Source organism: Coturnix japonica, chromosome 3, assembly GCF_054131305.1.
Source record: "Coturnix japonica strain WE chromosome 3, WE-NBRP24, whole genome shotgun sequence".
NCBI classification, from domain to species: domain Eukaryota; kingdom Metazoa; phylum Chordata; class Aves; order Galliformes; family Phasianidae; genus Coturnix; species Coturnix japonica.
The window spans coordinates 7,517,257-7,530,068 of record NC_140665.1 but is presented as its reverse complement, the minus strand read 5'-3'; the positions used below and the strand labels follow the sequence as shown (position 1 = coordinate 7,530,068).

At 48.1% G+C, this 12,812-nt stretch overlaps 3 protein-coding genes across 5 annotated transcripts in view; 2 read left to right on the top strand and 1 right to left on the bottom strand.

Annotated features, from left to right (window-relative positions):
• The window catches only part of PSME4 (proteasome activator subunit 4), a 65,594-nt gene extending 59,918 nt beyond the window's left edge, over positions 1-5,676 (top strand). The window contains exon 48 of the mRNA XM_085542545.1: positions 5,552-5,676. The gene's annotated coding sequence lies outside the window, so the exon portion shown is untranslated. The remainder of the gene's footprint in view (positions 1-5,551) is intronic.
• On the top strand, positions 589-4,262 carry GPR75 (G protein-coupled receptor 75). 3 transcript variants are annotated; one of them, XM_085542557.1, is made up of 2 exons: positions 589-1,609; positions 2,136-4,262. In XM_085542557.1, exons 1-2 carry the CDS (start codon positions 1,012-1,014, stop codon positions 2,363-2,365), a joined length of 828 nt encoding a protein of 275 aa, XP_085398683.1. In that variant the 5' UTR covers positions 589-1,011; the 3' UTR covers positions 2,366-4,262. The 3 variants fall into 3 exon arrangements, with proteins under 3 accessions (XP_085398683.1, XP_085398682.1, XP_015712235.1); XM_085542556.1 differs by having other exon boundaries at positions 589-1,713; XM_015856749.3 differs by having other exon boundaries at positions 589-4,262.
• On the bottom strand, positions 4,779-9,304 carry LOC107310784 (toll-like receptor 2 type-2). The gene is made up of 2 exons (XM_085542550.1): positions 9,257-9,304; positions 4,779-8,350 (listed from the first exon to the last, which is right to left on the bottom strand). Exon 2 carries the CDS (start codon positions 8,347-8,349, stop codon positions 5,743-5,745), a length of 2,607 nt encoding a protein of 868 aa, XP_085398676.1. The 5' UTR covers position 8,350; positions 9,257-9,304; the 3' UTR covers positions 4,779-5,742.
• Between the last annotated feature and the right edge of the window lie 3,508 nt (positions 9,305-12,812).

Genomic DNA, 12,812 nt, shown 5'->3' with positions numbered 1-12,812 from the left:
CATTGTCCAATCTTATGTGCAGCCCTTTTAAGACCATAAATGCACAGTGCCCTGAGCAAGGTGGCCGGGTTGCAGCCCACACCTGTGGCTGCTGCTGTTCTCATGGCAGACTGCGGCAGCACATCGGGACTGAGTGCCAGCTGGGGGTTATGCTTAGCATGCATGTCAGCACGGTGGCTGCTGTGACTCACGGGTTTACTGAAAGAAATTGCTTTTAGTTTTAGAAGGAAATGCGTTGAAAAAATAAACTACTTTCAGGTGTCAATGGAATGCTCTTGTCGCTGTCTTGAGGCTTCCATAAAGCGCTGCTGTGCTTCTGCAGGATGGATGGGGGTAGAGGCAGGAGATTAAGATGATAGACTCACTTATGTATGTGCCTGTATATGTTGGAAGTGAACAGTGCAGGACAAGTGCCAGCGCGTAAGGCAGTTCTGCATCTACTGTGTTTCATCTGCTCGGTTCGCACATAAAACGCTGCCGAGGGGCAGCAGATCTGCTGCCTGTAGCGCTGATGCTCAGCAGCTCAGGGCTGGGCCTGTGCTGTGCTCTGTCATCAGGGAGGGAGCTGCTCGCTCGGGTCTGGGCAGGGAATGGTTGCAAGGACCCTTGAAGGCCGGCTGGTCGCATTGCCTCGCAGCCCGCAGGGCGGTGTGGCCGAGGAGGATGGCAGCGAGGAGGACGGCAGCGAGCACGATGGGGCCGAGGCCCCGCTGTCCGCCTCCCCGTTGCCGTGCCGCCCTGTCAGGCTGAGGGCAGCGGCCGGAGCCCCGCGCGGGGCCGTGCGTGTGCGGGGCGCCCCGCAGGCAGCCGCCGGTCCGGCCGCAGGGAGCGAGGCGGGAGGCAGCGACCGGCGGGGAAGGGGCCGGGCCGGCGCCATGGCGGGGCGGGCGGCGCCATGTCGGGGGCAGCCCTGAGGGAGCGGCGGCATCGGCGCGGCCGCGCGCGCCGTGCGGGGCGGTGGGATTGAGGCCCCGCCATGGAGCCGCCGCGGCCGCGCTGAGGCGGCGGGCGATGAACGCGACGGGGCGGCTGCCGGCGGGGGGCGAGGAGGAGCCCCCCTCTGCCGAGCTGCTGCCGCTGGGCGGGAACGGCAGCGCCGCCGCCGGGCTGCGGGAGGGCACCCACACGGCCACCGTGGCGGCCTGCGCCTCGCTGCTGGCCCTCGTCTTCTGCCTGGGCTCCTACGGCAACCTCATCGTCTTCTTGTCCTTCTTCGACCCGGCCCTCAGGAAATTCAGGACCAACTTCGACTTCATGATCCTCAACCTCTCCTTCTGCGACCTCTTCATCTGCGGGGTGGCCGCCCCCATGTTCGCCTTCGTGCTGTTCTTCGATTGGGCCCGCGGCGTGCCGGGCGCCTTCTGCTTCACCTTCCACCTCACCAGCTCCGGCTTCATCATCATGTCGCTGAAGACGGTGGCGGTGATTGCGCTGCACCGCCTGCGCATGGTGCTGGGGAAGCAGCCGCACCGCGCCGCGCCATTCCCCTGCACGCTGCTGCTCACCCTGCTGCTCTGGGCCACCAGCTTCACCCTGGCCACCATGGCCACCTTGAGGACCCACGGCTCCCGCCTCTGCCTGCCCATGTCCAGCTTTGCGCGTGGGGATGGTAAGGTCATCCTTTACCTCTATGTCACCGACTTCATCTGCTGCGTGGCCGTGGTGTCCGTCTCGTACGTCATGATTGCCCAGGCCCTGCGGAGGAATGCCCAGGTGAGGAAGTGCCCGCCTGTGGTGGCCGTGGGCGCCTCCAGACCGCAACCCTTCGTGGTGCCGCCGGCTGCCGGTGCTGGGCAGAGCGCCTTGCCCGCCTTGTACAGGAACCAGGGCTCCGGCAAGCCGCAGCACGGCCAGGCTCACGGCTACACCACACATCTAGGCCAGCCACCAGCTGCTGGCCGGCTGCAGCTCGTGTCAGCTGTCAACCTATCCGCAGCCAAAGACTCCAGGGCGGTGGTGACGTGTGTTGTCATCGTGCTTTCCGTCCTGGTGTGCTGCCTGCCGCTGGGCATCTCTTTGGTGCAGGACGTGCTGTCCAGCAGCGGTGGCTTTGTGCTCTATCAGTTTGAACTGTGTGGATTTACTCTCATTTTTTTCAAATCTGGATTAAACCCTTTTATATATTCCCGCAACAGCGCTGGACTTCGGAGACGAGCCCTGTGGTGCCTGCAGTACCTGTCCCTTGTCTTTTTCTGCTGCAAGCAGAAGACGAGGCTTCGAGCCATGGGCAAAGGCAGCCTGGAAGTCAACAGGAACAAGTCGTCCCACCATGAGACCAATTCAGCATACGTGTTGTCTCCTAAGCCTCAGAAAAAGTTTGTGGACCAGGCCTGTGGTCCTAGTCATTCCAAGGAGAGCGTGCTGAGTCCCAAGGCGTCCTACGGGCATCAGCACTATGGACAGAGCAGCTCAACCCCCATGAACACTCGAATCGAGCCCTATTACAGCATCTACAACAGCAGCCCTTCCCAGGAAGCCAGCACCCCAAATAGCTTACAGCCAGTGAACTCAACTTTTGGATTTACCAAATCCTACATTGCCATGCACTACCACACCACCACCGACTTGGTGCGAGACTACGACAGCGCTTCGACCAAGCCGATACCGCTACCCTCAGTGTAACCATGGGACAGCAGATCTTATCTAGCTCGTCTAGGGGATGCCCATCTCTGTTTGAGTTCATGACTGTTCTAAACTCAGTGGCATTGCTGTACTGCTGCCAACTTCAAAAAAAGAAATACCAGTAGTGTTGATATCTGGCTACATGAATTTGAAGTGAATTCTAGAATATCACTTCTGTGGCTTTTTCTTGAATTTCTGTATCAAGTCAGAAAGGGCAACGTTTTAGGCTTGTGTTTCAAATTGTTATTCAATTACCTTTTTGTTGCTATTAAAAAAGGTGTTAACTACGTGATTAAGTAAGGCAAGTTAAGTAAGTTAAGTTATGTAAGGCAAGATATCTGGGAGAACAACCTGAGGCTGTGCCAGGAGTGTTGTCTGTTGAAGTGCATACTTGCCATATTTTCAGGAAGGAAGAGTTGGGAGGATGCTTGGTCATGCTTTAATGGTTCAAATTTCCATTTGCTGAAGGTGGCAAGGATCGGTGGTGTTCTGTTGCAGCAAGTGTCAGTAGCACTGAAATCTCTGTGAATTTCAGCTTCCTGGAGCAGGAGGGTTTGACAGACGGTGATGTATTGCCGCCGGGAGGGGACTGGTGAGAAGAGTTGTGGTGCCACAATGAACCTCTGAAGTATACGTATTGATTTCCACTGTTCATTTGTTGTAAGGATTGGTGCCATTGTATATCCCAAAATAATGTATTGAGCCAAGTGTTTTTCATCTGATAGAAATAACTGCCCAGTACAAAATATAGGTTTTATTTGAGGATAGGGCTGAATATCACAATATTACAGTATTGCCACATGTTAATAATGCAGTCACCTCTGGAATATTCTACTTTGTACCAGTGTTGGTGGTTGCTCTTTGTCAGTGGCTTTATTTAAGGGTGGGAAGTGGGAGAGATTGGCCAAGACATTCCTGACAGCTATGAACAGCTGTTAGAACAAGAGTAACAAGTTGTTGGAGGAGCTGGGCCACTATGAGGCTTTGATCTCATCCTGCAAAGAGCAATGTCGATTCGATTTAAAGTTTAATATGTCTACCTACACTCTTTATCTAGTGGTTGACACTGTGAGCAAACAACAGAAGTATTTCTTATAAACCCACCCGCTTGTGTCGTGCAGTGTGTTGTGGGGCGTCCATAGGAGCTGGAACCATCTGCAGGCATTTCAATTCCTGACAATCACTGCTTCAAGCGGATGGATCTTTTCCAAGCAAGCAGTTGCCTCTCGGCTGCTGTTGGCTTCAGTAGAGCTGTAGTACCTCCAGAGTGACCGTGCCAGGGGCTTCTGGTGCCTGTGGTAGAAGGATGACACCCCTATAACAGAATGGTCACGATGGGAAGGTGGTTTGTTTCTTCATTCACCTCACTGCTGTGTGTGAGTCGTTGTTGGTTTGGGCTATTTGTTAACCAAACTGTTTTCAAGATTTTCCTGGAAGGCTCTTACTTTATGAACACTGTTCTTTGTTTAGCACTCTGTATTTTAATTAACTTTGAATCATTCGGTATGGCTTTATTGCAATAAAATGAATGCAGACAACTTTCTAATACCGATGTAAAATTGAAAGTGTTTCAGTAAGCCTGTTCCCTCTGCCCAGACGTGGTTCTTACTGACATGATTACAAAAGATATTTAAAAGCTGCGTGGTTTGCTTTTTTTCTCTCTTTGCATTTCTCTCAATTTGGAGGTAAAAATACATGGGGTTTGGACCAATCTCATACTGCAGAGCGTAGGGCAGGGCCTGGGATGGACCTTGTGGGAGTTCAAGATGTGTGCTAAGACTGGTTTGGACATGAGGCATGAAACATGAGGTTTTTGAGTTTGCTGTATGTGTGCATTTGCTTTGGGTCTCCTGAGCTTTGTCACATGACAGGAGATTAAACCCTTCTGGCCTAATTCACAGAAGTAGTTCACAAAAGTAATTTGCACTGAATGTTTGTGCGGGAGTAAAGAGGAGAGGGTATAGATTTGGGATAGGAGGAGGTTTTATTTCCTTTATGTGAAATGTAATTAAGGCAAAGTAAAGTGAGTCCCTTTAAAGCACCCTGTGATACTCTCCTGCTTAACCCCATGTGCCCATTGTGCTCCTAAAGCAACCAATGTGTTCATGTGTTTATAGTGTCTGACAGGCAAGTGTAACAACTTCATTCAAACAATATCTGATTTAAGTTTTAGATTCTATTTAATAACTGTCTTTTTGGAGGAGGTTTATGGATGTAGTAAATAGAAGAGTGATTGCATTTTGAAAATACATAGCCACAATTTCTTTCAAGCACAATTTAAACTGAAGTAATCAGCTGTATGACAAAAACAACTTCCTTTAGACTCTCCTGTGGTATATCTAGTCTTTTTCTTTCCTTTAGCCCACTTGGACTATCAGAACCAGCCAGGTGGTTTGAGTTTGCTCATCTTACAAATGAATCCAGGTTGTGCTACACTAAATGATCTGTTCTCAGCTGATACTTATTTACTGCCAGGACCTGCTTTTCTCGCTTGAATGTGGAATGTGTCAGATCAGCTGATAATCCTTTTATTTTTTCATGTAATATAAGTAAGTAGCTTTAGGCGATGATGGTGACTAGGCAGAAGTAGCACCGAAATGATTTGAAAATGGATTAGGCTGATCGTGTCAGGTGAAATTTCCTTAAACATCATTATACAGAATTTTCTTGCCCGTTTTTCAGAGATTTGTGGTAGCAGCATTTAGATAAAGCACCAATTATTTAACAGCACCGGCTGGCACACTCAGCTGGCGCTTGTTCTTGGTCATCTGGTTCTAATGGTAGTCTAGTGCGTTCTATTTGAAGCTGTCCTAGACTTAAGAATCTGAAGCGCGTTGTATTTGAATCACATTGCTCTCCATTATTTCTGCAGTAATCTCCCAGAGATAGTTAGGATCTGCAGTATGACTCAAGCTGTTCTTCCTTTCAGGTGACAACCACAACATTTTAAGAAATGCTAGTAATGACTGAAGAAAATCAAGCACCCAGAAATGAAAGGCTGTTTACCAGTGCTCTCAGTCCTCTGGATAACAACACAGCAGGCTTTGCAGAAGGTAATCATGGAAACACACTTATTTGACTGCTGGCTTTCCAGGCACAGTCTGTGTAAGTCCTTGTCTCTCATTCCATCTCAATGATATCCTCACTGGGCTCGTTTTCTGCTCTCACCAGTGGTTCGTTGGTTGTTTTTAGGACAGCTGCCAGCTGATGCCAGAACATCTTCTGTTTGTGTTCTTCGGGGCTCCACTTTAAGTAGGTTTTTCTTTTCAGCAGCTTCCTGAGTTTGCTGAACTTCTGAGGCACGCTGTTGGGCGGGAGGTCTTCCAGCACTATCATAATGAGGGAATCCTGATTTTCATCCAGGACCCGGTGTTCAGCAAAATACAGTTCATACTGACACCAGCAGCTATTTACAAAACTGGGAGAGAGAACAAAAAGGACTTTATGGCTGTTCTCTATGCAGTAAAAGATGTTACCGAGTACAGGATGCCCCGGTTTGAAGTCTCTCTCGTGATAACATATCTTGAATCCGTCAGTTTCCAGTTTTTTCAGTAGATTCTCTTTCGTCCACTCTGCATCGTGCTCGCTGTATGAAATGAAGGCATCGAAGGGCTTGTTTTCTGGCCTCTTCTTGTACTGCTTCCTCTTTGCCATACACCAGTACCAGCCCATTCTCACATACCACAGTCCATCAAAGCGCCAACATAAGCCTGTTAGCACCAGGACAACCAGGACGGCCACACAAGCTGTAATGGCCATCTGAATGCCCAGGGAGCAGTGCAGAAGTGTGAGATTACTGCCCTTCACCAGCGAGCCCCGTCTGTCTGGTGGAAAGCTGCACCTGAGATCATCTTTGCCATTTATCTGCAAATGTGGGTTATGGATGTAGACGTTCACAAACCAGTATAAGTCACAGTTACAAAAGAAATGTTTACCTTGAACAGTCAGAACACTCAACCTTGTTAAATGTCCAAAAGTATCCTGCACTATGGTAGTGATGGCATTGTCGCTAATGTCCAGCTCCTCCAGAGAAGCTGGGAGGGAGCCGCGCTGAAGGAAGGAGATCTTATTCCCCGATAAATTAAAATGCTTCAGCATCAGGAGAGATTGCCCAAAGTGGTCAGGGAGTTCTGAGATCAGATTGTGACTACAGTCCAGGTTAGTGAGAGCAGAAAGTTGGCTGGAAGGTTCCAGTCTGGTGATGAGGTTTCCAGAGACGTTAAGCGATTTGAGGTTCTCCAGGGCTCTGGTTAATGACAGCACCTTCAGCTTATTTTTACTAATATCACATATCCTTAAAGTCAACGGGAGGTATTCAGGATGCATGTCTGTAATTTTATTGTTTTGAACATTAAATACGGTTAAGTTGGAGAGAGATTTAAACCCAGGGGGTATTATCTTAATATCGCTGTTACTGATGTCGAGGTGCTGCAGAGAGAGAGGTAAGTCAGGAAGCATGGAAATCCGATTGCTGCTGAGATCCAGAAATAGTAGGTCTTGCATTCTGTTGGCAAACCATTCTGGAAGTTCTACGATGGAGCAGTTGGACACTTTCAGGTGTTTTACTCTCTCTGGAAGGCTCTCGATGGGTGTCCCAGCCTGGTTTCTGACAAAGGAAATGGCGCTGATGCGTACAGTTCCAGGGAGAGGCCTTGGCGTTGCACTGGAGCTTTCTGGACGCACAGTATATATGAGCTGATTTCCTTGAACATACATGCGTTCTAATTTAGATAACTTCTTAGCGAAATTTGCTGGTATTGTACTGATGTTTGTGAAGGACAGATCGATGACCGTGATAGTCGGCGGGAGGCACATTGTTTCCAGGCTGTTTATGGGATTGTTGCTGATATTTAAAAATGAAAAGTTGCTGAATGGGAAGTGGCAGATTGCTTCAACGTCTATGTTGTTAATCGTTATTTTGTTGTTGCTGGCATCAACTGACTGTATATCTTTCATTGGCAAAAACAGGATGAACAGAGATAGAAGATCCATTTCCAGGTCGCTGTGACTAATGTTAAACTCCAGAACAGCACCCAGCTGAGCTTGGCAGAGGTCTGCATCCAGTTTTGCTGTCAGCTCTTCATTAGACAGTTTGGTCCCTGACAGGTCAAGTAACCCATTGGTCGGTGCCGCACACAAGTCGGGTCTCAGCGTGGCTTCTGGAGGGGAAGTTGTATTTTCCTCTGATCTTCTTCGTCTGAGCCCTGGCCTAACATTTCCAGGATCGGATGGATCTTCCAAATGTGGCAGCAGTTTAGCTGGTGCAGAAGGCTCAAGAGCAGCCTCAGCTGGTTTTTGAAATAACATATAGATCTGTGAAGGCTCTGAAGCTCCGCTGCTCAGTTTGAGTTTCAGGCGAGCTGCAAGACCAGATACCAGAAGATTCTTATCATTAAATGATAAATCCACAGAAACAAGGCTGAGCAGGTTCTCAAATGCGCCAGGTTCAATGTCCTTAATGTGATTGTAGGAAAGGTCCAGAACTTCTAGGACATCAAAACCTTCAAAGTCTCTTTTGGTTATTTTTTCAATTGCATTATGGGAGAAGTTGAGAGCTCTTGATGTTTTGGGAGCTCGTGCTTCTGATACAGAAGAGAGGTTTAAGTAAGAGTAGTTATAAAATGGGAAGGAAGACACTGGAGATGTTCTCTGAATTAGGAATCCATTTGCTTTACTGAATAAGAAAGAAATGAAGTAGAAATAAAGACTTCCAATAAGGATCCTCATCCTATAGAAAAGAAGTGTAAAATCCATCATTATAATATGCTCTACATTGCAAAAATGAGTATCATTTAAATATGTTAAAGTATCCTACTTTACTGGCAAGTACATACGTCGCTTTATTAGTTGCATCTGAATCCCTTCTCCTCTACACAAAAACATGTCCTGCTTTATTACTGTGTTCAAGAGGCAATATTAGAAGCGGTGTTAGAAGGACCTGAAGTAGTGCACCATACATTTCAGATCACTGTAGTGAGTCTCAGTGTTTGCTGATGGAAAATACCCTTTCCCCAGGCAGGTTGTAAGCCGCCGTTGCAGCAACAGCTTCCCGTTGTGCAATCTGAACTGTGCTTTCCTAAATGCTGTTTGCAGGTCTTGTGCTTCTCATCCTGGCTCACAACTGAATTTACCACTGAACATTGATTTAATCTTACCTGTAGGAAGAAGAAAAAAGAAAAAACTGGCTCCAATGATGGAATTGGGGGATTTGGATGTGGCATTCTGCACCAGGAGAGGTCACTGCCTGCCTACCCACTCATTTCTGAAGACTTCTCTGAGCCTGGTAACATCACTGCTCGGCTCCTTTCCTGCCCCACATCTTTCCTGGGAGTTTGCTCACACTGGATCGTGCACTTCCATGTCTTCTATTTGTTATGTGGAAATGTGCACCATCAGTAGAGTGATCGAGCCTGATCATAGCCCCTTTTAGCCACCATCACAGCCACCAGACCAGGATCCTCACATTTAAGAAGAAAGCAGAGAGAAAGCACAGCCCTTCCAGGTATGTCCTCAATCTTGAACCAACCCCAACACCAGAACCAGGACCAGCCCACCAAGCATCCCACACCAATAAGCCACCCCTGTAGTGTCAAAGCCTTACAGCACCTAGAGATGAGAGGCAGTTAATGCCTACCTCGTGTTTGCAGTGCCCACTCTCCCTGCAGCCTCTGGAGATGCCCAGCCCCACTGCTGCTTTTGTAGTGCTGGCAGCAGGGCGGGACAGGCTGGGGGGTGTGTGCAGCAGGGTTTTCCTTCTCACAGCAAGAAACCTTCTTGCCAATGGGAGCCAATTGCTCAGGGGGAAATGGGAGTTGCTTGATTTAAGGCTTGGGAGGCACTCTAGACCTCTGGGATTTTGGCTGCTGTTTTGCAGTTATGGTAAAGAAAGGAAGGAGAACCAACGGTTAGTGGAGGATACTTGGCAGTGGATGTCCCACTGCACTGTTTTCAGCCTTCCTGGAGGGGGAAGAAAAACCAAGTGACTTACATTTGAAAGTGGGAGAGCCGGTCACGCTGCTGCTGGAAGGCTGAGCAGGAAAAGGAGATTTTCTCTGTGTCTGTAGTGCTGCCTTGAAAGATGTGCTGTTTGCTTACAGCTCGCTCAGGTCAGGATGTTGGTGGGTGGGGAGTCAACAGATTGCACAAGGCACTGAATGCTGTTTCTTCTAAAAAAAACCTGAAGATGTTTCCACTGTTTTGTAACCATCAGTGACTAGAAATCCTTGTGATAGCTCCGAGGCTCTCCTGTCCCGTCCTGAGGGACTGGAAAACCCCAGGGTTGTTTGTGTCCCCTTTCTAATCAGACTTTCCTGCCCAGCCAGGTTGTGGGAATTGCCCTGAAGCTGTGCCTTGCCCAGACAGATCCCACCCTGCTTTAGGAGGAGACACGAAATCAAGAGCATTTTGGACATGTCAGGTTGAACTGGTGGTGACCTGCGGTAGGTAGCCACATCTCCCTGGTGAGCCTGCCTTCCCCAGCCAAAACACAACCTCTCACTTCTCTTTTGAGAAGGTGGACCTGCTGTGTTCCAGCATAGGATTGCTTGGGGGATCGTGGAGGAACTGCAATGCACAAGAAAGCCCCGTGTGAGTAAAGGGGCAAAATGCAAGCGTGGCCAAGGGCAGAACTGAGGCAGATGTGGAGGGTCCACATGGCAGTGTTGTAATGCTAATGGTAAAATAACACCCCATACTGCTTCCAACCCTGATTATCTTACTTTGCCCTTGAGGTAGGTGAAATTTTGTAGGGGTTGTTTTGCCTCACACACTGAGCTGCTGCATCCTTTCAGCTCTATCTAGCTGTGCTGTTGTCTTACATAATTAATCTCTCTGATTCTTGCTTCAGGTGATTGGTGAGTTTCAATGGCAGTTAGGAATTAGCTCTAGAAGGAATCCTTATTGTCTGAAGTGTCAGTCTCTTTGAGCAGAGGTGGAACAACACTCGTCTTATGACTCTTACTTTCTACAGGAAATTCCTATTCCATTTCCTGATGTCTGTTTAGCAGGTCCCAGCAGGAAGAGTGACTCTTTGCCACATAGGGTTGGGTGTTGTAGGACTCCACCAGTTTCTGGCTGATAAGTGAGTTCTAAGCATTCCTATACTGATAAACTGGGGAGAGGGGAATGCCATTAGGTGCTCATTGCTGATAATCTTTTTTTGTGTGTGGATGAATCTGGTGTTCTGGGGCATAAAACTGTTCATTCTTTGAGCTCTTCTCATTGAAATAAACACCTTCAGTAGGCAGCATATTTCTCTTTCACAAATCTACTTTCCTTTGATGTAGTTCCCTTTGACTAATAGCAGATTACATCAGTGCTATTACTGCTGTCTGCTGTTCTTTTCCACACTGGTGACTCTTAAATGAGGAAGGAAACAAACGCCTCTCAGGCTGAGATGCAAACCCACGTACCATCCCAGGCATAAATCTAAGCAGACTGGCCCCTAAACCCAGAGCTCCAGTTCCACTCTGTGCTTTCTGCACACCCAAGGAAGCTCATTTTTCCCTCTTTTTGGTACTGAGAGGTTCCCACATCCCAGGGCCTGAACAGGAGAGCATCAAAGGAGGAGCTTCTCTTCCAGATTCAAACGAATGAGAACATAAGCTTATGCTGGGATTAATTACTTACAGCATTATCAACTCGTGATCTGCTGTGCCCTTTGGTTTTTGGTGCACATCTTTCCTTCTCCTCCTCCCACTCTGGTTAGCAATTGCTTAGTGCTTTACTTTTCATCTTTGTTATCCAGTCGTGCGCTTTGCTTACTGCTGGCAGAGTTTTTCCTTCCTATAGTAATGAATAGTTGGAAATCCAGTATTGCCTCGTACCATTTTGGTGTTTGATATCCACTGAAGCCTTTGTCCTGTAATGCAGAGTGCTAATGGCAGAGCCAGAGGCTTGGATGTCATGGTGTTGTGCATGCAGGTATGTTGGATGCAGAGTGGGGACATGTGAGCACACTGCTTCCCCTGCAAGGGTTGGCAGAAGAATATGGAGAACTGGATATGTGGTTTTGGCAACAGCACATAAATAGCAGCAGACGTTCATTGGTTTTAGTGGCAAGCTGAGGTGCCGTGGCTGCTTAGTCACAGGGGTTGCACTTCCCCACTGTGCTGGAAACTTCTCTGCCATGAGGGGAAGTGGAATTCTTTACATTCTGCAGTGTATATATCTGTATCTTCTCCTCTGATCTCATCTACCACAACAGGCAGTGCAGAAAGCCATTAGTACGTTGTGGTTTCTCTTCCCTTGAATGCAACCTGACCCAATCTGTGCTGACAGAGTCAGACCGTGTCCCCAGCACACACAGCCTGGGGTTCAAGAACTCACAGCTTAATAGTTCTGCCCAGCACTGAGCCACACTGCTGCTGGCTTTCCTAAACACAGGTGAATGGAGATATCCAAAGCTCGGTCTTTGCTTCTTACACCCCAGTTTTCTAAAAGCTGGCTTAATACAAGATTAAAATGTAAGGACGATTTTCCTCATGCTTTCCACGATTAGAGAACAGGACACAATCTGGGTACGATCCTCTTCCCCTGTTCTAGGTGTAACGGGGCCGAGCAATCCAAAATTAGGATGTGAACAGGAAGAATGACTTTGCATCTAAATGGCATCTAAATGGGTTCCCTTCTACTGCGTAAGAGAGTAAATTTAGTTGTTAATTTCAACAGTCTCACAGCTTCTTGGTACTCCGGATAGTACCAGACCAGTCATATGCCAGTTACAACACTCCTATGCTTTGCCTGACTCTAGGAAAGAGGAAACCTGCAGCTGGCTGACAAACTAATGGCAACCCAGACACTGAGAGCACACCATTGTGTTGTCCAGCTTCTGTGCATCTCAGCATCATTACACACCTTGTACAACTCTCGTTATGGTGGAAGTCAAAGTATCTGAAAGCATTCCGTAAGTTCTTTCTCAGCTGGAACCTTGATGATCCTCAGGATGGTGCACATGCCAGCAGTCTTAGTGCAGGGCCGTGACCAAAGGACACACAAGTCATCTGGTGTGTCTAGTGTGGACAAGGGTGGTTTGTGATCACTCAGAACACGTTAGCCAGATGGCACTAAGCACAACCACCAAAGGAACTTCCTGCCAGCCCTACAACGTTCTCTCAAGGAAGGAAATCCTTCGGGGTATGTTGCATGTCAGCTCCAGAGCAATCTAGTATTATAACTTAGCTTCCCAACTA

Bases quoted from the DNA above. Each gene is read 5' to 3' on its own strand.
- LOC107310784 (XM_085542550.1), bottom strand. From the start codon at position 8,349: ATGAGGATCCTTATTGGAAGTCTTTATTTCTACTTCATTTCTTTCTTA.
- GPR75 (XM_015856749.3), top strand. From the start codon at position 1,012: ATGAACGCGACGGGGCGGCTGCCGGCGGGGGGCGAGGAGGAGCCCCCC.